Below are 24,986 nucleotides of genomic sequence, written 5' to 3'. Positions count from 1 at the left end.
TTGCTGCAAATATTCTGGCAGCTCAGCTCTTCTCACATTAAAACTGTACTAATATTAGAGGTAGCATAATTACTTGAATGTGGGCACAACCTGACATGGAACTGCTGTATTCTAATTAAGAGCTTGGGATGCATGCTGAAACACAGACAGTTCACTGCCATCAGTTAAAAGCCCATTAGCTGTTTGGCCTTCTTTTCACTTATCCAAACAGGAAATGCAAGTTGGCCAGCAACATTTAGGAACCTGCTGCTCAGCTGAAGTGATTAGAAGCCTTTTAGCGGTGCAGGATCAAAAGCATTATTCTGTTCCTGTCTACTTGAGCTGTCTCGGCATCTGACAAGGCTGACCCTGTGTTCATTCTGCAATGACAGGGATCCTGCTGTGCTATCTGTGACATTATCTTTGCTAGTCATATTCAGAGGTGAATTTGGCATTAATTACTCTTGGTGCATGGCAAAGAGAGAGGTGGTGAAGGCTAAGGATAAGGCGTATTAAGAGTTGTATAAAAGGTTGGGCACTAAGGAGGGAGAAAAGGACCTGGACTAGACAGAGGGACCGAGCTAGTAAAGATGTGCAGCAGGTAAGGGTGATAAAGGATAATGAGGGAAATGTACTCACAAGAGAGGAGAGTGTGTTGAGCAGATGGAAAGAGTACTTTGAGGGGTTGATGAATGAAGAGAATGAGAGGGAGAGAAGGTTGGATGATGTGCGGATAATGAATCATGAAGTGCAGTGGCTTAGCAAGGAGGAAGTAAGGATAGCTATGAAGAGGATGAAGAACGGAAAGGCTGTTGGTCCAGATGACATACCTGTGGAAGCATGGAGGTGTTTAGGTGAAATGGCAGTAGAGTTTTTAACTAGATTGTTTAATGAAATCTTGGAAAGTGAGAGGATGCCAGAGGAATGGAGAAAAAGTGTTTTGGTACCGATTTTTAAGAATAAGGGTGATGTGCAGAGCTGTAGTAACTACAGAGGGATTAAACTGATCAGTCACAGCATGAAGTTATGGGAAAGAGTAGTGAAAGCTAGGTTAAGAAGGGACGTGATGATTAGTGATCAGCAGTATGGTTTCATGCCAGGATAGAACACTACAGATGCAATGTTTTCTCTGAGAATGTTGATGGAGAAGAACAGAGAAGGTCAGAAGGAGTTGCATTGTGTCTTTGTGGATTTAGAGAAAGCATATGATAGGGTGCCTAGAGAGGAGTTGTGGTATTGTATGAGGAAGTCAGGAGTGTCAGAGAAGTATGTAAGAGTGGTACAGGATATGTATGAGGGTAGTGTGACAGCGGTGAGGTCTGTGGTGGGAGTGACCGATGCGTTTAAGGTGGAGGTGGGATTACATCAAGGATCAGCTCTAAGCCCTTTCTTATTTGCAATGGTGATGTACAGGTTGACAGATGAGATCAGACAGGAGTCCCCGTGGACTATGATATTTGCAGATGACATTGTGATCTGTAGTGAGAGTAGGGAACAGGTGGAGGAGACCCTGTAGAGGTGGAGATATGCTCTAGAGAGAAGAGGAATGAAGGTCAGCAGGACTAAGACAGAATATTTGTGTGTGAATGAGAGGGACGATAGAGGAATAGTGAGGATGCAGGGAGTAGAGGTGGTGAAGGTGGATGAGTTTAAGTACTTGGGATCAACAGTTTAGAGTAATGGTGAGTGTGGAAGAGAGGTGAAGAAGAGAGTACTATGCAGGATGGAGTGGGTGAAGAAGAGTGTCAGGAGTGATTTGTGACAGATGAGTACCAGTAAAAGTGAAAGGGAAGGTCTACAAGAGGGTAGTGAGACCAGCTATGTTATATGGGTTGGAGACAGAGGCATTGACAAAAAGGCAGGAGTCAGAGCTTGATGTGGCAGAGTTGAAGATGTTAAGATTTGCACTGGGTGTGATGAGGATGGACAGGATTAGAAATAAGTATATTAGAGGGTCAGCCCAGGTTGGAAGGTTTGGAGACAAAACCAGAGAGGCAAGATTATGTTGGTTTGGACATGTGCTGAGGAGGGATGCAGAGTATATTGGGAAAAAGATGCTAAGGATGAAGCTGCCTGGTAACAGGAAAAGAGGGAGGCCTAAGATAAGGTTTATGGATGTGGTGAGGGAGGACATGCAGGTGGTTGGTGCGACAGAGCAAGATGCAGAGGACAGGAAGAAATGGAAACAGTTGATCTGCTGTGGTGACCCCTAATGGAAGCAGCCAAAAGAAGAAGAAGAAGATGCATGTTCTCTCAGTTGTAGACTGCCACAGGTTTTGTGTTGGGTCCAATAATTTCGGTATATCCACACTACAACTTATTGACTTTGCTTATCTGCACACTTTGCAATAATGACACCAAGTTGTACCTCTCCTTTCCTCAGGAGCATGTGAATTATTTAAGCATGATTGAAGACTATGCTGCAAATATAATTTCATGACTAATATCCACACTACAACTTATTGACTTTGCTTATCTGCAAACTTTACAGTAATGACACCAAGTTGTATCTCTCCTTTCCTCAGGAGCATGTGAATTATTTAAGCATGATTGAAGACTATGCTGAAAATATAATTTCATGACTATCTACCTGGCTAAAGTACAAAGCTTCTAAGGCTATTGCCATGGTCAGACTTAAGCCCTTTACAGATCCTCATCCCTGTAATGTTAACAGCATGCATAAGCTGGAGTTTGTGTACAAGGTTTCTGATCTCAGTGCGGTCCCTGACAACTGTCATTTTAGGACAAGATGTCTGTTATCTTGTAGTCATGTCAGGAATTAAGGAGCATCATCCATAAGATGCACCTTTTTCCATCAGAGGACTTATATAGCTGAGCAGGTGGTGGCATATCTCATGTAGGCTGCAATAGCATTCTCTACCTAGGACTGTCAATCACAGTGCTTGACAGGTTGTAGCATATGCAGAATTTGGCAGTAAACAACCTTACTGAAGTCTGAGTTGAAGCTGTAATTTACCTATTCTCAGTTCTCTGCACTGTTGCTTTGTCAAGAGCAATTTTTTTTAAGATTGTCATTATGGTTTGTACTCAAGAAAACACAAAGGCCAGCACGCAAAAGTGTAAAGTGCCTCTATAATATGTGTTCCGCATTCTATATCGGTCAGACTTCCTGTCCGGTGAGGTTATGGATATCCAAACACCTTAGTGACATCAGGCTAAAAAGACCTAGCAATGCACTATTTAAGCATTCTCTGGTTCACAGTACAGCCTCTTTTAGGTTTACTATTATTGACAGAATAGGTGGGGACCGGGCTAATAAATTAGGTTGGCATGATAATATTGAATAAAAAAGAAAAAAAGTGGATAATTAAGCTGGGGGGGATTATTTCCGCTAGGTTTAAATGAACAGTTATAGCCAACCAATCAGTGGGACTTGTGTTGTGTTACTACACTAATGTATATTAGGCTTGACTTTGTTGCATGATTCTAATACTGAGGAAGGCTTAGTTACTTTTGGGCCGAAACCGATCTGTTCTGCCTAATTTATGTTTAAATAAATATACATATATTATAAAGGCACCTTACACTTTTGTGTGCTGGCCTTTGTGTTTTCTTGATTGCATTCATGATTTTTTTGGGCTGTGCACTTGCCGTACTTGCAGGAATTTCTCATTGTGGTCCTGTCTTTCTTCCTGCTGTTGGCCTGCAATGTATGGTGCCTCTAACTGTTATCGGGGATTCCTGCCTTTATTAGCCTGGTGGGTTTATTTTTATTTTTAGTGGGTTTTGCCTTATCTATTCATCTTTTTTGATGCACGGAGATAAAGATGGAATCTTTAGCCTGTATGTGCCAGTGTGGATCCGAATCGTGAGCTTGCTTGGAGGCATTTGGCAGTTTGGAATTTTAATCCAACACCACTGTTAATAAGACTTTTTTTAGCCTTGCGAATTCACAATCTGTCTTTGCTCATCTACAAATAGGATTAATATTAATATGGCCAGAAAGCATTGGGGTGAGTTTGGCACTTTTTTCTGAGAGGTTTGGAGTCATACATGCATTTATGAGCTCTTGCCTTCCATTCGCGAGTTGGTATCACATTTATACAGCCAGGGAATCATTGTGGTGAGCTCGCTATTGTTTCGTATATGTTTTGAGGCTGTTATTACTTATTTTATAACTTATACTTTCATCACAGTAGACTTGGACTTTGTTACATCTGGATATTTGGTCACTCAACCGATGTGTTCAAAGCAGGACTCACCGATCTGGTTTGGGCCTGGATTTTTTAAACTTTTTTGTTTCAGACTTGGGTGACACTGTTTTGGGCATATGTTTTGTGCATAACAACTGTATGAGAGGCATGTGTGGTTAAATCGTTTATATTTACAACACGTTTACCATTTGTTGAGGATCTGGACACATGTTTGCACATCGGCATGACGAAATAACTTCAGGACTGATTTAGTTGTAGGCTTACTTTCAATGGTTTGCAGCACCAGAATCCAAATGGACAAATTCATAATTTATTGATGTTCTTTGTACATTTTATCAATAATTATGTTAATTTTGATTGTTCTTTCAGGACACTGATCCCTTTTGTATGTTGGTACAAAACGTTTTATGTTTTGCATGATATGTTGGCTAGTTATTATTGCGGGAATGGTTTATTAGCTAGACATTGTCAGTTTTCTGATATTATCTGAATATTAATATAATTTTTTGTCTAATTGATACTCATATGATTGTGATATATGAACCTTGTATACATCTGATATTGTCACATCAGGCCTTCCCTTTATTATTTTCATTGTGATATGCGATAGTTTGAGGTTGATATTTGATATGCTCATTTTTTATTTCATTTAATAATAAGGATAGGTAGTTATGATATCACTTTTTCATAATTAGGGACCAACAATGAACAATGTGAATGGGGGTAGGCACAATACATCTTACATATAAAACTTTTTGGCTTTTGGTTCCTTGCTGACCTTATTCCAATTGCCATTCTTGAAGAGTTCTTTAGACTTTCACAAAGAGGTTATAGGTGTCAATTCGTTACTTGAAGGAGACGTAGCAGTGCGGTTATTAGAAAGCAAAACCTTTATTGTACTATGAAGTATGTTTTTTTGCAGTGGCTATATCGGTTTACCTAAATTTTGGTCTGCATTATTAATAGATGTTTTGGTATTTTTATGGGTGTTTCTAGCCATGCACTTTTGTGTTTCCACACAAGTTTGGAACTCTGGTTCTCGATATAGTATCTTTTCCTTATTGGTTGGTGAATGCACTGGCTACTATTGTCTCCCATATTTATTTTGAATTGTATAGGGGGAAACCCATTTAAGGTTGGTGGAGTCTAAACCCAGCCCAGTGATATTCGATTGGTTTGCAGGAAACAATTTTATTTATATAGATATTTTTATACGGATGTTGTTGACTATATTTGTGTCTGCCCACATTTGATTTGATACCTTGAAAGGTCCATTATTCTTCTATCTGATTTGACATTCAGGTTAATTTTTTAACCCATTTTTGGTTATTACCAGGGGTACATTGTTACAGACATCATTTGTGTCATCTTGGCCCTCCCATATATGTTATTACATCAATCACATTGTTATATCATGGATCTTACTCAACTCCTTAGGGGGTTATCAGCTGATAGAGATGACTTGGGGGTTTTTGGGTTAGGACCAGGGAGAAACCGGAGTGACATGGGAGATAAGGCTGTTGTTAAGCATATCTGCTCAACAATTTTCCAGTAATTAACAAAGAGTATGAGGGTCTTACAGACCAATGTTTGGCATTTAAGATTATTCAAAGTGTACCAAACCAAAGGGATTTCCCCCAGGGGTTTAAGGATCCGTATTCAACCCCTTGTAGCTCATCCGGATGAGGAACTTGCAGAACAATGGGCCCTTGTTCAACAAAAGGCATCCATGGGCTTTGTGGACACTCTTATTGCTTATTATGATCGACCTATAGATTCTAGCATTACAGAAGTTGCCTCCATTTGTGAAGAAACCAGAAAATTTGAGGGGCAGGCATGTTACACTACTTGCCTTAACCAGCTAAGCCAGGAATTATTGTCCTTGGAAGAACAGTTGAAGGATAAGAAAATGAGGAAATTTCAATGTGATAGGGATGATTATGAGTGGGGGAATCCTTTTGGTCCTAATAAAAATGTTAAGTTCAGCAATGTGGGTAAGAAACCTTCGAAAAGGAAGAGGCCTAGGTCCATTTTGAAAAAAAAAAACCCTACTTATTGAGTGGGACATCAGCAGATGATTCCTCCTCCATGATGGATTCTGAGGCACAATACACTGCAGTGCCTCCAGCCCCAAAATGCAAGAATTCTGATACCCCTTTAGGGGCATGCCACAGAGGGAAGGGAGAAAGCATCACGGGAATAAACAGTGTAGAAACTCTATTGAAGGTGATGACATGCAAATAAATACCTGCAGTAATGTTTTGAATATTTCCTCAACATCACTCACACAAGCTGAATTACAACTTCTAAATAAAGGACTTAACTTTGTACCCACTTTTTTTGTCTCAGAGGACTGATTAGCACATGATGTTATTGATTTTTGCTGATTATTAAATCTTAGGTTGTAAAAGCCGCGGTGGTACAGCAATAGCATTGTTGCCTCACAGCAAGAGGTTCTCCTCTTCGATTCTCAGATGGAGTGCCTTCTGTGTGGAGTCTGCATGTCCTCCCTGTGGTTGAGTGGCTGAAGGATGGACGTTGGGCTGGCAACTTGGCACCATAAAAATCTACTGCCAATCATTAGCGGACCGGAGTTCCGCTGTGGCAACCCCTAACCGGGAAAAGACAAACAACAACAACAACATGGAATCTTAGGTTGTATTTTGATTTCTCATCTACTGTTTATGATTCTGACATTTTCAGATTCCAGGAGTCCACATTCATGCCACCTATGCAACATTCAGTCTACATGTTTCAACATATGGTTCTCAAAGATCTACATTTTTGGTCCTGGGAATTTAAGACCAAGCCCCACAACCTTTTGAGGACTGAACAACAGATCATTTGGGATTTACAGCAAAACAAGGATCTAGTGATTTTACCATCTGATAAGGGTGGGACCATAGTGGTCATGGATTGGTTCAAATATGATGCCGAGGCCCAGAGACAGTTGAGTAATGGCCGGTACTACATGCATATGCCCTTGGATTCTGGTCCTAAATTTAAACAACAAATTGACCAATTTCTTTTGTTAGCGAGGGATGAAGGCATTATTTGTCAGTTCACTTTGTACCATTTAACTGTCCCTGAGCCTAGGCATCAATATCTATACCTGTTACCAAAAATCCACAAAAAAATATATGATTCCCCCTGGACGACCAATTGTATTTGGTCGTGGATCTGTTACAGAACCATTGTCACAGTTCTTGACACAACATCTTTGAGCTTTACTCAAACATGTTAGATCTCATATCCAGGACACCATCCATTTCCTACAGTTAATCATACAACTAGAGTCAGGTTGGTTGTTATGTACCCTTGATGTAGCATCTCTATATACCAATATTCCTCACTGGGTAGGTTTATTAGCCCTTGAACATTGGCTTTACCAAGCCGAGCTCTATCCACCCAGTTTTAACACATTTTTTATTTGATTTGCTGAACATGTGCTTACAAAGAACACCTTCTATTATCATGGCAAATGTTTCTGGCAGGTCCAGGGCACGGCTATGGGAGCTTATTTTGCCCCCATTTTATGCTGACCTTTTTATGGCTTAAGTGGAAGAGCAATTGATTTATGATGTCACCAACAATTTATATCTTGAGGAAATTGATATGTGGAGATGCTACTTAGAAGATTGCTTGATTTTTTGGAAAGCTGATGGGGGGGTATTTGCATGAGTTTATGGAATATATTAATGGTAACAAGTGGGGTATCCAGTTCACTGTCAATTATAATGTTGATCAAATCACTTTTTTTGGATGTTCTGATCACCACACCTTGGATACCCAGTTTTTTCACAAGTATCCACAATATAACTCATTATTACATGCCTCCAGCTTTCACCCACCTCACATTACACGCAACATTCCCAAATCACAGTTCTTTCATATAAGCTGAATTTGCTCACACCCAGATAAATACCAACATTACAAACAGGACCTTATCAACAGGTTTAAGTCCCAGGGATATAAAACTGGCACAAGACTCACTGCCAGCAATTTGGCATCTTCCATGAATAGGAATGACGTCCTGATATACAAGGATAAACAACAACTTGGTCAACCCGTACTCAGATTGATCACTACTTTTGGACACAATACCAACGTTTTGTTAGATACTGTTAACAAACACTGGAATATACTATTAGCAGATGAAAGGCTATCAGGCTTCCTTAATGATAGATGTATTTTTTGTTATCATAGAGGAAAAACCATGGTTCATACTTTAATCATTATAAACAGGGTTTGGTTTGGGGGGAACAATCTCAAACCACTTTAGCTGGGGAGTTGTTGCAGGGGTGCTACCCATGTTGTCATTCTGTTCACTGTGTCAGGGTGGCAAAGTCCAAACAGTTTACAAGTAGAAATACTGGGATGGTCTTTGACATTAGATTTGTGGCCAACTGTGGAACCAATTGGGTTATATACTTGGCCACTTGTACGTGTTCCATTTTCTATATCGATCAGACCTCCTGTCCGGTGAGGTTACGGATATCCGAACACCTTAGTGACATCAGGCTAAAAAGACCCAGCAATGCACTATTTAAGCATTCGCAGGTTAACACTAGAGCCTCTTTCAGGTTTACTATTATTGACAAAAAAGTTGGGGACCGAGCTAATAAATTAGGTTGGCATGATATATTGAATAAAAAAGAAAAAAGTGGATAATTAAGCTGGGGGGGTTATTTCCACCAAGTTTAAATGAACAGTTATAGCCAACCAATCAGCGGGACATTTGTTGTGTTGTGTTACTACACTAATGTATATTAGCCTTGACTTTGTTGCATAATTCTAACACTGAGGAAGGCTTAGTTACTTTTCGGCCAAAACCGATCTGTCCTGCCTAATTTATGTTTAAATAAATATATATATTATAGAGGCACCTTACACTTTTGTGTGCTGGCCTTTGTGTTTTCTTGATTGCATTTATGATTTTTTGGGCTGTGCACTTGCCGTACTTGCAGGAATTTCTCATTGTGATTATGGTTTGTACTATCATAGTTTCATAGGTATGTACTAGGGATGCAACTCAGAAGACCATTGAGAAGCCTAATCAGCTAAGCCCAAAATAACTGGATAAGTTAGGCTTCCTGACTGAGGATTGCCATGCCACACACCTAGAGTTGAATTTACAATTGTCCATTCAATCATCCAGAGTAGTTTTGAATGCAGCCAGTATATTGCATTGTTTGACATGTTGAGGAAGCTTGCTCCATAAGTAAGGGATTTGTTTGGTTAGGAATCTATTGTGCCATCAGAAAAGTAGATGCTGAATGGTAGGTGGCCCAAGAAAGAGCCCTGGAGAACTCCACAGATATCATGCTTTTATGGAAAAGTTGTACTCCTGACTCTTTCTGTAGGATTCTTGTCAGTGACACTGTTGGATATCCAGCAATCAATGGAAGAATTAATGTTATGTTGAGTAACCTTTTTGATAATACCTACAAAAAGAATTGTATCACAGACTTTAGATAATCCAGATAAGACATACTCATAGCATAGCCCATATCTTTTGCTTCTGTAACTCAGTCAAAAGCGTTGATTAGACTAAATAGACAAGACCTACATTTAACAAACCCAAACTGGTTTGGATCAAGCGACCAAAGGTTCCTTTTAATATCATTTATGAAATCTGATGTGATACATTTTATGATCTTGCAAATGATACTGGTGGGACTTATGGACAAAACCACCTGGATTTGTGGGACTACTATAGCAACAAAGTTATATTTGGAGCTTACCAGGAGGAAGCCAGGTGCATTGTCAGGACCCACAGTAGTGCTGTGTCTGGTCTTTAATAGAAATGATGTGACTTCATTGAGGGAATAATAAGGTGATTGAAGAATATGGCAAAAGGGTCATGTTGGAGGTGTATTTGTTGGCAAGGACGCTGGTGATGGTCTCAGAATCAGAGAAAGTGGAATCATTGGATTTTAGTTCAGGGCAAAACTGAGTGTCATTTCTGAAACTCCTCACATAGTAAAATAAAGCTTTATGGTTGCCTTGGGTGGGAATGGCAATTTATAATTCCCAGACAGTGTTACATATTTTAAAATAGTGTTTGAGATTTTTTTCTAACCAATTTGATATTCTTTTTATATTCAGGGAAGGAAGATAGCTTACATAAAACCAACATTTTTTTCTTTTTGTTATATTATTTATGTAGCAATTTCTTCATAAGGGATTGTTTGTGAATTTTCTATTGTATTTGTGATATGTGGGATTAGCTTCCTAAAGAGGGTCAGGAGAAAATTGATTAATTGCAGGTGCTTAGATAATTTTTAAGGTCCTGCATGAGCAGTGTCCAATTTATTTAGAGGAGATTTTGGCTGCCATTCAGCCTTCATGGATGCACTGTCCCCGTGTTTAGCTGTCTCTGTTGCTGGTGATCCCAAGGTTTTGTTCACAGCCCTCTAGACTCAGACTTTTTTCCTAGTATACTCCTGTACTGTAGGATTCAGTGCATGAGTGTGAGTTTTTGAAGTAATTCAGGTGCTGTGTCAATAAGCACTTCCTCTGTAGACATTCTGGGACCCTTTCTAATTGTTTTTTGTTGTCAATTAGACTCACTGTTCATATGAAATAATATTGTATGAATTGTGGTTAGCTTTACAAACATAATTATAGAATGCATTATTGACTGATTGCAGTTACAGATTATCATATTGCTACCTCTGCACTAGAGAAAGTTCAGATTATAATAACAGCGTTCATCCATGTATCCAAGGCTGGCTGTGTGGTCTAAGTTTTACCCTGCAGGCTTGCGGACAGGACTAACGCAGCTTGTAAAATCTTGGTTTTATTCATAAAGTCTTTCTTGTCATGTCATGTGGCTCTATTAAACTGGTAATCAAATCTGTGATCCTGGAATACCCCTCAGATTATCCAGAGCAAATGATCATGAAAAACTTGTAAGTTTCCATGAATAATAGTTTATCAAGTTTTCCATTGGAGGAAATACTGATTTACAGGACTGGTTATAAGAGATGAACCTTAACAAGTAAACAGATCATTTTGATACTGAAAATGTCTGAACTTTGCATATTGCATTAAGAGTTATCATGGCTGCAGCATGGCAGAACAACGGATGAAAAAGTTAAGTAAAATCTTTATTTGCAAAAGACTGAATGTTTTCCTTAGAAGTTAGTGATTGGTATAGCTGTAACAAAACACAAAAAACATAAAAGTTCAGGTTGTCCCAGTAGAAGAGGAATGTTAATACCATCAGGTCTTTTTCAGACATTTTATAAGTATCATGAGTGTTTTCCCCACAACAAAATCAAGTATAATTTTAATAACTGTTATAGATACTTTTTTTACTTAAGAGTGATGAAACAGGGAAGATGAGATAGCAAATGATAACAGGAAACAGAAAGTGAAACAGTGCTTTACATGGTAACATATAATTTTTTCTGACCCTGGAAAAAACTCATGTACAGTATTTTGTCAGATCTCGATTTCAGGATAAATACTTGACTAAGAGAGTCAACATGAAGGTGTAGGAATATAACATATTAGCACTGTCCTCGAGAAGTAACATTTATGTCATATAATACAATGCTGAGAACTAATTGATGCTAGTCATTGGTGGAACCCAAACTTAAAGTGTGGGATACTCTATGGGGAACAGAAACAGGGATGCACACTAGTTGCCCTGCTCATTTATTCACCTTACAAAAATGGCTGCCTTTTCCTTCGCTTGGATCTTAAAGCTAGAAAGCCTTTACTTAAACATCTTATAAGTGATATGTTCTTTTCTGTTTAGGTGATGCACTGTATGGGAAAAATAAAGCTGCTCCCATCATTTCAAGGCACCATGAAAGGTTGTTGGGGATGTTTGGTCCTTCTTTGTGAACCAATTCCTTTTCCAAATGACTTGGAGGCAACTTTAAACAACAAGATGCTCCTGACACGCCATAGCATGGACATGAAATTCACCTTCTGTGACAAAAGGTTAGTTCTTAATGAAATCAAAGAAAACTTTTTTCCAGAACAAGTACTAAATATTAAAGATCAAGTTTAAACTGTCTAAACTCTACTCAACTGATTCCTCTACTTGCTCACCTGCACTCCCCCTTACTGTTTCTCTTCCTGCAATTTCTTTTGTCTAACCATCTTTAACTGCTACTAGCTTCCTCTCTTCTTCCTAATGATGTAACAATTATGTTTCCTCCACAATCTACGTAAGTTATTTGACATGTACTTAATCTAAGTGTGTCAATCTTGTATTTAAAAACTCATGTATGTTAAAAATGTCTTGTAACTACTGCTATCCTCTGCTTGTAGTTTGTAATCTGTCTGTACATGGGGCTATTCGTCTGGGCTTCCACTGACAATGGGCTCTGGCTCAGTCAGGCATACCTGATTAAAAAATGCCAAAATAAAATAAATAATAATAAAATAAATAAAAGCATGGAATTACCTTTTTTTGCATAAAAAAGTGTTTGCATATACCTTTATGTATGTAAACACTTTTTTTTTTTTTGCAAAAACCAAAGGACATTTCACACCATTTTACAAATAAAATAATTTCAAAAATTGCTTCTAAACAAAGAAGACTAAATTTACAGAGGCATATTTATAGCTTATGTTTTACTTTGTTGCCTTTATGTTACAGCTGTTTTTGTACAACTACTTTGTATGTGTTTAAGTCACAAATCTGCTAAGTAAACATTTTTTAATGGTCTAATTGTTGTTAAAGTTTAAATGTGAAATGTAAAAAAAATTGTTTAAAGTTTGCTTTCAAAGGCAGTACACTAAACATAGAGTAACATATTTATGGCATTAATACTAATGAGCAGGCAGGATGTGCATATGCCACTTTGGGTCCCAACTCTAATTATGCCTGGTTAATGTGGGTAATTGCAAATTAGTTATGTAATGTTATGTAATTACCAAACTGTTAAATTAACAGTTTGGCAAGAAAACTAACCAGTAGTTAATTAATTTAATAATAATTAGACCATTTAGAAATGTTTACTTTGTAGATTTGTGAAGTAAAACACATGCAAAGTATTTTCAAAGAAATATAGTGGACATAAAAAGTGTACACACCCCTGTTAAAATGCCAGTTTTTTTTGTGATATAAAAAATGAGACCACAATAAATCATTTCAAAACTTTTCCCACCTTTAATGTGACCTATAACCTGTACAATTCAATTGAAAAACAAACAAATCTGTTAGGGGAAAAAATATAAAAAATAAAAAATGTACAATAAGCTGGTTGCATAAGTGTGCACACCCTTAAACTAATACTTTGTTGAAGCAACTTTTGATTTAATTATAGTATTCAGTCTTCTTGGGTAGGAGTCTATCAGCATGGCACATCTTGACTTGGCAATATTTGTACATTCTTCCTTGCAAAAGCGCTCCAAATCTGAAAGATTGCGAGGGCATCTCTTGTGCACAGCCCTCTTCAGGTCACGCCACAGATTTTCTATTGGATTTAGGTCTGGGATCTGGCTGGGCTATTCCAAAACTGTAATTTTCTTCTGGTGAAGCCATTCTTTTGTTGATTTGGATGTATGCTTGGGGTCATTGTCGTGTTGAAAGGTGAAATTCCTCTTCATCTTCAACTTTCTAGCAGACCCCTGAAGGCTTTGGGCCAAAAGTGACTGGTGTTTGGAACTGTTCATAATTCCCTCCACCTTGACTAAAACCACAGTTCCAGCTGAAGAAAAGCAACCGCAAAACATGATACTGCCACCACCATGCTTCACTGTTGGGATGGTGATCATTTTGTGATGTGAAGTGTTGTTTTTAAACCAAATGTACCTTTTGGAATTGTGGCCAAAAAGCTCAACCTTGGTCTCATCAGACCATAACACATTTTCCCACATGCTTTTGGGAGACTTTATGTATTGCATTGCAAATTTTAGCCAGGCCTGGATGTTTTTCTGTGTAAGAAAAGGCTTCCATCTTGCAACCCTTCCCCGTAGCCCAGATATATAGAGAATACGGGAGATTGTTGTCATATTTAGTACACAACCAGTACTCGCCAGAAATTCCTGCAGCTCCTTAAGTTTTGCTGTGGGCCTCTTGGCAGCCTCCCTGATCAGTTTTTGTCTTGTCTTTTCATCAATTTTGGAGGGATGTCCAGTTCTTTGCAACATCACTGTTGTCCCATATTTTCTCCACCTTTTGATGACTGTCTTCACTGTGTTCCATGGCATATCCAATGATGTGGAAATTTTTTTGTACCCTACTCCTGACTGATACCTTTCAACAATGAGATCCCTTTGATGCTTTGTAAGTTCTCTGCAAACCATGGCTTTTGCTGTAGTGGGCAACTGAGTAAATGTTAGGAAAAATCCTACTAGGACAGCTGAACTTTATTAGGGGTTAATCAGAGTGTCTTTAATTGATGGCAGGTGTGTATCCAAGAAGACTGAATGCTGTAATTAAATCAAAAGGCACTTCAACAAAATATTAGTTTAATGGTGTGCACACTTAAACAACTAGCTTATTGTATGTTTTTTTATTTTTTATATTTATTCCCCTAACAGATTTGTTTGTCTTTCAATTGAATTGTACAGATTATAGGTCACATTGAAGGTGGGAAAGTTTTGAAATGATTTATCGTGGTCTCATTTTTTTATATCACAAAAACCTGTCATTTTAACAGGGGTGTGTACACCTTTTATATCCACTGTAGTTTTAGCATAAAGGCAATGGAGTAAAACACAAGCACCTTCTTAAAACTGATGTTCTATTGCAGATTATATCCCTGTGGGGTTAGCTTGTAGTGTTAGAAAACGTAGGATACTATTTTCACAGAACATATACCCTTACCTTCTTAACTGCAAACTTGTGCATCTGGAGCCAGAAAAAAATATCAAATGTTGTAGAGGACAAGTTGGTCCAAAATGCAAAAGCAAGTACCTGACTGGGTCACCAGTGATTCTGTTTTTTAACAGACACTGGAAGCTGGTACTTCCAGCTTGGGAGGAAATTAGAGCAGTAGATGGTCTGTGTTCCTTCTATGGGGTAGATCATGGTGTTCATCATATACTGTCTCCTTTTAGCAGACATTGAAAAATGAGAACCACTCTAAATAACTAACAATGCACTAGCAAGTGTTTTAGAGGTATGTAGGCAGAGCACACATGCACTGCTTACTGAAGACTTAGGAACAATTCAACCAAGTTCACAGTATGAGATTAACTAAACCTCATCTGTGATCCCAAATAAGTTATTTTCTGGAGTTCTTTAGATGAACTGTGATCACCTGGGATGTTAATGCTACAGAAAACCATGTGAGATAGGTTTTCAAGGAAAGGATATAAGGCAGACATTTGTAAATCTGAAAAAATCAGACAAGGGGATCCTGTGGATGTGCATGACCATTAAATAAAAAAGTAAGGTTGGTCTGTAGCTGCCATCCTTTCATTTTTATTCACTAAGAAATCAAAATCTGAGTGCATTTTCTTCTGATTGTATAATATATGCAATACATGTTTTATAACTCAATGGCTGATATAAATTATATGGGACACTGTGAAAGAACTGTATGTAAGTAAAATTGTTACTACATTCATATAATTGAAAAAAGTAAGGAGACAATTTTACCTCAGTAGTTTACTTTAGTCCAAATGGTAGGTGAACTCTAGATAAAAGTTACAAAATTTCATTTGTGCATTTAAAACACTTATGACTACTTATAAAGCGATCACATGGTATCATAGTAGGTGTTACAGTAGTGCAGTGGGCAATGTTGATACTTCAAAGTGCTTGCTTTTTCAGTTCTTGGTTGGTGTGCCTTCTATGTAAAGTTTGCATCTAATCCCTGTGTTTATAGAGGTTTTTGCAAAGAAATCCAAATTACTCCCTCATTCTAAAAATGTGTTCTTTCTGGTTGCCGGTAGGTGTGTGTGATATGTGCATCCTTTGATGGGTTGGCACCTTTTCTGGACTGCTTCTTCTATGTTATACTCAGTGTGTGGGGTATAGGGTCCAGCTCCTCCTGCCCCAGAACTGGATTAATGGGGTAAAAGGAGAATGAATGAATGAATGAATGAATGAATGAATGAACAAATGGTGTTATAAGAATTTATTTTATAAATCAGAGATTGCCCACTTTACCGTGATCAGGCACAATGAAGTTTTTTTTTGTTTGATGTTCGAGTTTCCATGTTAGTCAGAGGTATAATAACTGTCTATACCAGAGTTTGTACCAACCTTGTTGGATTTATTTAGACAGTCACTTTTCCTTATTCAAGAAACAGAAATAAAAAGTTAAGTACAGTGGTGCCAATGCAGTAAGCGCAAATCTTAAAAAAAAAAAAATAAAAAATCACCATAAGCAGTCCAGTTGGTTGAAGTAGATCCTTTATTTTTAATAAGCAGATGAGTTCTGTGAGGTGAATAATCAGGATTGTCTTATTGCCGTATTTTTATATACAAAAGTGGCCGTGTTTGTGGGAGGGGTTCACCCTAGGGGCATGCCAATAGTGATGTGACACTCCTGTAGTCTGAACCCTCACAGTTTTCCCCACCTTTTTAGGTCAAGTGACAAATAGTTATATTATTTACCATTGTTCAAAGTCTATAATAAACCATTGTATTTAATCCCTTTAACTCCATTATTGTATTTTATCTTTAAAAATATCATGTTTATTTTTCAGATTTAATCACCGTTTCTGTTTCCAGATGGGAAAAATTTTTGTACTTTTAACAACATTAATATCATGTTAATATGTAAAAGGTGGAGCAACTTCATATCAGCGCTTTCACTTTGGAAAACACTTCATCAAATCTGCCTCTTGTCAAATGTTAACAATTGGGTTTTCAACCAAATTTCTCCACAAACAATATTAGAAAAGTCTCGTGAGTGTGGATCTAAGTATAGGTTTTGCAACTGGCATATGTTCTGTAAGCTCACCACGTGGCTTTTATCATGGTTATAGTTAACAGCCTTTGTGCAAGTGGAGGTGCTTCTTATTTAAAATTAAAATAAAATAAATTATATATGGTGCTTGCTAGTTTGAGATCTTGTGAATAGCTTACACCCTTTTTTTATGTTTTGCCAGTACTTATATATATATATATATATATATATATATATATATATATATATATATATATATATATATGTGTGTGTGTGTGTGTGTGTGTGTGTGTGTAATTTTTATTTTTGTCCAGTGTTCTAGCCAGGTATTAGACCCTAATTTTTCATTTTATGAGGGGATTTTATTAGAGTCTAAATTGCTAGAATTACATTTTAGTGGTTTGTGAGCTGGTAGAACCAGTCTTAGGTCTATATATCAAATCTTGATTTGATAATTTTGTTTGGATCTGGCTAACTAAGTGGACACCAGAGAAAAAACATTTAGAGTTGGTTATATGTGTTTTACTGAATGGGGTGGTTGACCGTGGATATTTACCCATACTGCCATGCAGATCATATCGATTAAACCATGAGGGGTTTGTGTGTGGTTGGCTTATTAACAAAAAATAAATAAATAAAACAAGGTGCAGATATTGTCTTGTATGAGCAGGGGTTTAGTATTTATAGTTTTTCTAAGCTATGGAGATTCCAGATGCAGTAAATGTTTTGAGATATGTAATGTTCATCTCGGCTGCCATTTTGAGCCAGGCCTTGTCTTGAGCTTGTTAATTGTCTTCCCTATGTAGAAGGCTTGGCAAAGGTGGTATTGTTCTCTACAGACAACGGTTTCAGTGTAGGAGTTTCTGTAGGTTTTGCTTCTGTAGTATTTCTTGGTGTTTGGGTAAAAGAAACCTGAGTCCTCACTCATATAATGGCAGTAGCTGTAATTGGGAGGTCTACAGGTGAAGACACCAGCTGGGAGAGTTGACTGGAGTTCAGGTTTGATGCTTTCAACAAAGTCTCTAATGCCCCTGTTTCTAAGAATGGAAAATGTGATTTATTTGGTAGAATCTTGTTAAAGGAGTTGTTACTGATGATTATGCAGGTCTTTAATGGAGTTTATGATTTCCCTGTAGTCCATAGAAAAATGAGAGGGCCATTATAATGTTCTTTTCATTAAAGTTAGAGCTCCTGGTTGGGAGAATTGAGCTATTATCTCACTGGGTGGGATCCAGATTCTTTCTATAGATAATGAGGTCGAGGATATCCTTGTTGAATTTCTGGTTGTATCCCCTGGCTAGGAAGTATCTCTCCAGATCTGCCATATTTGTGTTGAAATCCCTGAACTCCTTGGAAACTCTTGCCATCCTAAGGCCTTGTGATTTGATGACATTCTTTTTGGTGATGAAGGGATGCATACATGTTACAAAGTCAAATAACAAAAGTATTTAGAATACAAATACAATACCTAAAATCCACAAATAAGAAAGGTATTATAACAAATATAACTACAACTATCAACAAGAAAAACATGTAGCAAATAAATAATAGCAACAAATTAAATGCACACATAAATATGGAATTTGTCTTCAGAGTTGCAATTTAACTTTATTTTCTTTTAGATTTTAGAGACTTAGAATGACTGATGTTGATTGATTCTTCTAATCTCATATGGAGTGGTATTCAGGCTAGCATGTACATATTTTACTCTGTTTCTTGACTCTCCACAGGTAACCATCAGCTACCTCCCATTCCTGTCCTCATCTGCAGAGTCTATGGGACCTGCTTTTGCCTCTTTCAGGTAAAATCTCACCCATATTTAGGACTGGTGAGGAGATCAAGGACCCTGGGGCAGCATCACACAACTGACAATGAATGTTTTTTTTTCTCCTATTTTTCTCTGTCCCTGTGCATACTCAGTAACATAGCTAGGATAAAATGTGCAATGGGCTTCAACTGCCTTTTACTTATACAACAGAATGATGCCTGCTGTAAGCCCCATCCACCATCAAGTAGTATGTTATGGTTATTTCTTCAGTCCCCACCAGACAACAGAGGAATCAAACCACAACAGTGAGGCTCGAGTACATGCACTTCCCCTCCAGTCAAAAGGGCACACCAATCCTCCATGCCAGCACCTTAGATGCTACAGCAGCTAATTAAACCTAGGTCACCTGACTCTTAGTCAGGGCATTATTCCTCTACACCACAGTCACAGCTAGAAAGAGTAAATGGTGTCATTTGGAATCTGAATGCATTCCAAATCCTTAAAAATGTAGCTTTTTCTGATGCTAAGTTTATTAAGGAGGAGCCAGTATTTTTCATCAAGAATTTTGAATGTGAGAATGTTGAGGAGTAGATGTCTAGCCAACACTGGGAGCCAGCTGTTTGTGTTTGTGTACAGAAACAATTAATACAAATGACAATAACACAATAATAGAGATGTCTGGAGGAATAATGAACTATGAAATTAAGTTAATATAATGAAGAGTGACAGTCACTAAGCATGCTGGAGAGATGTTTAGCACTGTACAGACTGTAAGTGCAGAGTAGTAAAAAAACACCTAAACATGGGGAAAATATAAACTGCGCAATAAAGCAGTCCAGCTAAGGAAACAGACTGCAGGAGTTTCTCTGTGAGGGAAGACTGCACCTGGGTTACCAGCAAAGACTGCTTTTGTGATATAATGTCATGGAACATTGACTTGCCAGGAGATATATTTATTCAATAAAAAAATCACATTGAGGAGATTATTAATCTATCGAATAAGTTATGTATTTTTCAGTTAAATGTGAGTAGGATGCACTTTATTTTATTTATTTAACATTTGTTTACCAGGAAAGTCCAACTTGGAACGAGCCAATTTTCAGCAGAGGCCCAGGAAGAAATGCTCCAGACACGTATTTGTAACTTGGGAGGAAACCCACATGAATACAGGAAGGACATGCAGACTCCTCATAAAAGGTACCCCAGCCAAGAAGCAAACCAGAGAACCTCTTGCTGGGAGGTAACAATGCTAACTGCTGCATCACTACACCATACTTGGACCATTAGATACCAAGAAGCTGATGCAGAAGCAGACAATACCCCAATACCCTCGGGAAGTGGCAAAAGGCTCCTAGAGAAGATGCTTGCATTTTACAACAAGAGCTGAATTACATTTGAGAGAAGGAGCACTTTTAGTATAACAGACATTGCAGGTATCAAGACAAGTACTACTGACTTGTTTCATATAGAATTCTAGATTGATTTACTAACATTAAAACCTTCATGCTCTCAAAAAAGCTAAAGCAACTGCTAAATGACTCACAAATCAGATTGCTGAGTACTGGAAATCAGTGCAGTTAATGTTAAATAAAATAAAACAAACCTAGTAAACAAGGCAGGTAAGCTAACTAGAGCATTCTGGGTCACTTAAAGCTAAAATACAGCAGGCAGAACGGAGCAACTGATGTAACAGTGATATACTGAGTATATAAACTACTCAAACTGAGGGTTGCACTGTAAACATCCGCATCAGGGTTAGTTGAATTTGTGAAGTGGTAAGCAAAAATTTTGTTTCAAACTAAAAATGTTGATATACAGCATGTTTAAGACAATGAAATCTTGCAACTTTGTGTGCTTTTCCTGCAGTGTGAAAGATGTCATTGGATATGAGGAGAAGGAGCTGCTCGGGCATTCTGTCTACGGATACTACCATGCGCTGGATGTGAACCACATCAAGAAAAGTCATCACAACTGTAAGTCTTCTTACTTCACATGTTAATAGAGTTATATCCCCTCACACTCACCTCACAAAAAATCCAGATAGTGGTTTGTTTGATACACAATTAAATGGCTCCATGTCTGCCAGACTGGCTCAGATTTTTGTATCTGAATACTGTGTCCCTCCTGAAACCTGAGATGAAGCAAATGGTAAAAGCTGATTATAGATTATCTTTAGAAACTATATCTTGGTGTACATTATAATAAATGCACATTTTTATCCTATCAATTTCTTACTTAGCAATACAGACTTTTTAAATGGTTAACCTACACTTCTTGGCCTAGTGCAGTTTCAGTGAGTGGCTTTTTCTGTTTTGCTTTTAATGCCCCCTCCTTACCAAACCAAGTTTGGTGGCCTACCCACCTGCACCCAGTCAGCTCACTCATTCTGTAGTAGTGGCAGCTGGGAATCCTCAGGCAAGGTGAGAGCCCTACAACCCATTTGTTCCTGCCCAAGAATCTCCATCAGTGTGTATGTTCCCGTGCAAGAACTGAGTAATAAAGAGCAGACCAGCTTTCTGGTCCTGCAGGGTAATCTTCCAGGGCTCTCTTTCTAGGTGGAGTACAGCCTTCCCTGCAACAAGTCTTCTGAGCTCTGCTATATAGGTTGATAGGTTAGTACTGGGCTAACTGCTCTTGTGGACCATTTTAAGCCTAGCCAGTAATCACATTTGAAAATCAAACCTTGTACCTTATGTCTATAAGGTAAACACCTTAACCATTATGCCAACCCCCAAAACAATCCATTATATGTATTCAGACCCTGCATTACTTTTTCTGTTACACAGACCTTACTGCATTAACACACTGAGCTACAGAGAGTGTATATGCTGCTCTCTGAGGGGAAGAATGCCTCTATACACTGGATCTCCTTTGGCTTACTGCACAACATGCATGAGGCAGATGACGTTTGCTATGCTCAAGCTCCACACAGTGAACACCTACTGCTCCCATTAGGTGTAACACAAGTGGTGCAACAGAGGTGCCTCCCTCCCCTCAGCATGGGTGAGGCAGCAATGGCCACTCACTTCCATCCTTACTGGCCAGCTTCTAGAGGAGCTTGAGCTGCTATTTGAACTTGGGTCACCTGTGTGACAGTGAGGACTTTATTCCTTTATGCCACAGACCTGGCTTCTTCTTTGCTTTTTTAAAGCAAAATTGAATAAAAGTTAATGACTTGTATTATGTGGGATTACTGCCCACCTATGTTGGCAGTTTTTACTATTTCCCAACTGTTTGTGACTGTGGAGTTTATATGTATAAAAAGTATATGGAGAGACTTACTTTCCTGTAAAAAATATAATTTTATGTGTTTAAATACCTATCAGTAAATCAGGACATTCCCAGTACCTGCCCCCTTTCCCTTATATCTAGGGATCAGGTCATCACTGCTCTCTCAAAGGCAAAGAATACAGCCTCCATGGGACCCAATAACATCCCAGGCTGCATCCTACATGAACTCAGGCAGGAATTTGCAGCACCACTAGGTGCCCTATTCAAAAAAGCCTGAGTACTGGCTTTGTCCCAGATGAGTGGAGGACAGCCACTGTAATCCCTTTACACAAAAGTGGAGTGTCCGCCTATCTGGGAAATTATAGACCCATCAACCTAACTAGCCTGATGTGCAAGGCCATGGAATGGATTATCATGGACCTCATTAACAAGGACATTGGCAACCTCCAAACACTTGTTCCCACACAGTTTGGCTTTGTCAAGGGGAGGTTATGTCTGTCAAATTTGTTTGACTTTTTTGAGACAGTCACCAAAGCCATGGATGAGGGGAAGACAGTGCACACCGACTACCTTGACCTGGCCAAAGCCTTCGACACTCTTCCCCACTTGGGCATAATAAATAAACTCTCTCAAGTAGGCATCAATCCTTATGTTACCAGATGGGTAGCTAACTGGCTGACAGATAGACCCCACCTGGTCAAAATAGGGGAAGCCGCCTCAAGCAGTAGACCTGTATCAAATGACATACTCCAGAGTTTGGTCTTGGGGCCTCTGTTATTTGGGATATACTTTTTTGAGGTGCAGGCCAAAACCAGTAAGCTATGGCTGACCAAGTTTGCAGATGACTGCAGGCTAGGCACTGTCATCAATTCCCTTAGTGACATGGACATCCTCCAAGAGGGTCTCACCCAAGCAAATGACTGGTGCCAGAAAGATGGCCTCAAGCTGAATACAAAAAATGCATCATCATCCCCTTTGTAGAAAGTGATGTCCCCACAAATTATTACATTAATAACAATGTCCTAAGCATGCAGTCAGTCATGAGGGATTTGGGCACCCAGGTTGATAGCAACCTGACTACTGACCACCATGTTGCTTCCATTGTACTGAAAGCTTTCTACATGGTCCATCTCATAAGTAAGGGTATCTCATCCAGGGATAAGGAGGTCATAACATCCCTGTATTCTTCACTTATAAGGCCCATTATTGAGTACAACTCCCCATTTGGAATGTACCTGACAAAGCACATGCAGCAGCTGGAGACACCACAGAGGTTCCTCACCAGGAGAATCCATGGCCCCCAAAATCTTCCATACACAGATAGGCTAAAACCTTATCCCTCTACTCTGTTTCATACAGACTCCTCAGAGGTGACCTCTGTGTGGCATACAGGGTGATCTTGGACCCCGCCTTGATGGGACTGCTGCATATTTGCAAGTCAAGCTCCACTTGAGTAACCTGCACACATGGCTTCAACCTAGTCTGTGACATCAATAGGACTTGTTGGCAGGACAGATTTGTGTCCCAGAGGCTCCCCCATCTGTGGAATAGACTCCCTCTCTAAGTCAAGCAGAGTACCTCTTTACCCCTTTTTAAGTGCAACCTGGATAACTGGATGGGAAAGAAAATACATCCCTGGGATTCCACCCATGTCCCTGGACAGGGACACCGGGTGCTGTTTTGTCTATACATGGGCTAAACTCTTGTCTAGGCTTATAAGGGAGTCAGGGCCAATAGCCTAGTATCTTCCTATGATCCTATTGAACTTCCTATGATCCTATATGTTTTATGATTTTTAAAGAAACAATTAAAACTAACTTGTGCTAAAGTTAAAGCCTAAAGACATTGTTTTCAGTTACTCAGATATAATAAATGTAAAAGTGAAACTGTTAAACTGAATGCAGTCCATTTAAGGATGTAGCCTGCTGATTTTGTTAATGTTCAATGGTAAAGTGATTTCTTCCTTATTGGACTCTTTTTGTCTGCATTTTTTTAAGATCAGACTTTATCATTAATGGCCTAATATTTGTGCATAAGCAGCCAATCTGACACCTTCTTTTGTTGTTGCCATTTTCTAAACTAAGTTATATTACACACTGTGTAAGAAAACTTGGTTACTTGACTAGTCATCAGCTCAGATGGTATGCAGGAAGCCATTCCATCAATCATACCCACTTACCTATCCACAGAATTTCACACATGAGCGCTGGATTGTTTTAGTAGAAATAATGTCAGTAGGATGTACCCTGTTGAGCACTGCCTCCATAGTCACTTGGAAGGCTGAATATTTTGAATAGCTGCAAGGTGTATACAAATGAACAAACAAACAGATATTTCCTTTGTGCAACACACAGTTATACAGAGGCAACTTTTTCATTTACTGGCACAAAAACTGAACCACCAAAAGTCCTCTCTCAAGAGGCGTTTTCAGAGTAGGAGAGATACTATTTCCACTTTGGAAGTCTAGTATTGGAACCAATACTGTGTGTATAGATAAGACCAACTAAATCTAGCTGGTACTTTTCAGCCAGTTACATAACCTCTTTCTACTGTCCCAGCAGTGACATGACATTCAATGTCACAGTGTTCAGGAACCAGTCTCCATTTTCAAGGTCTAGTCCATCTTAATCTGTCCTGCTTCTGCCTTCCGCTTGTCACTCGGATGTCATTCTTCATTTTGCCAGTGGTACAACCCCCATATAAGCTTCATGCACCTTTTTCTGCCTGAGCCCTGCACACTGTATTTGTTATCCATTTCCTAGGTCCTTGTTAGTCAAGATTACCTACAGTGTTAGATACAGGAGTGGGTTCCCATGCCTCTGTTCTCAGTAAATTTCTATCATTTATTAAATGAACAGAGAATAGATTTTAGATTTCTATTTGACTGAATCCCCACATCAGACAAACATGCCAAAGGTGACCATCCCATGAGCATAACACTCCAGACAACATAGCTCTAACGATGATCACAGAGACATACACAAACTCCACATACACACACAC

At 38.7% G+C, this 24,986-nt stretch overlaps 1 protein-coding gene across 1 annotated transcript in view; it reads left to right on the top strand.

Moving 5' to 3' along the window:
* The window catches only part of LOC122805642 (hypoxia-inducible factor 1-alpha-like), a 515,864-nt gene that overhangs the window by 345,189 nt on the left and 145,689 nt on the right, over positions 1–24,986 (top strand). Inside the window, exons 6-7 of the mRNA XM_044075934.1 lie at positions 11,923–12,110; positions 20,619–20,725. Coding sequence (XP_043931869.1) covers positions 11,923–12,110; positions 20,619–20,725 — 295 coding nt within the window. The remainder of the gene's footprint in view (positions 1–11,922; positions 12,111–20,618; positions 20,726–24,986) is intronic.

Source organism: Protopterus annectens, chromosome 6.part1, assembly GCF_019279795.1.
Source record: "Protopterus annectens isolate FY-2018-M chromosome 6.part1, PAN1.0, whole genome shotgun sequence".
Lineage (NCBI taxonomy): Eukaryota > Metazoa > Chordata > Ceratodontiformes > Protopteridae > Protopterus > Protopterus annectens.
Note: the sequence above shows the minus strand (reverse complement) of the source record. Positions and strands in the feature narration are given on the sequence as shown.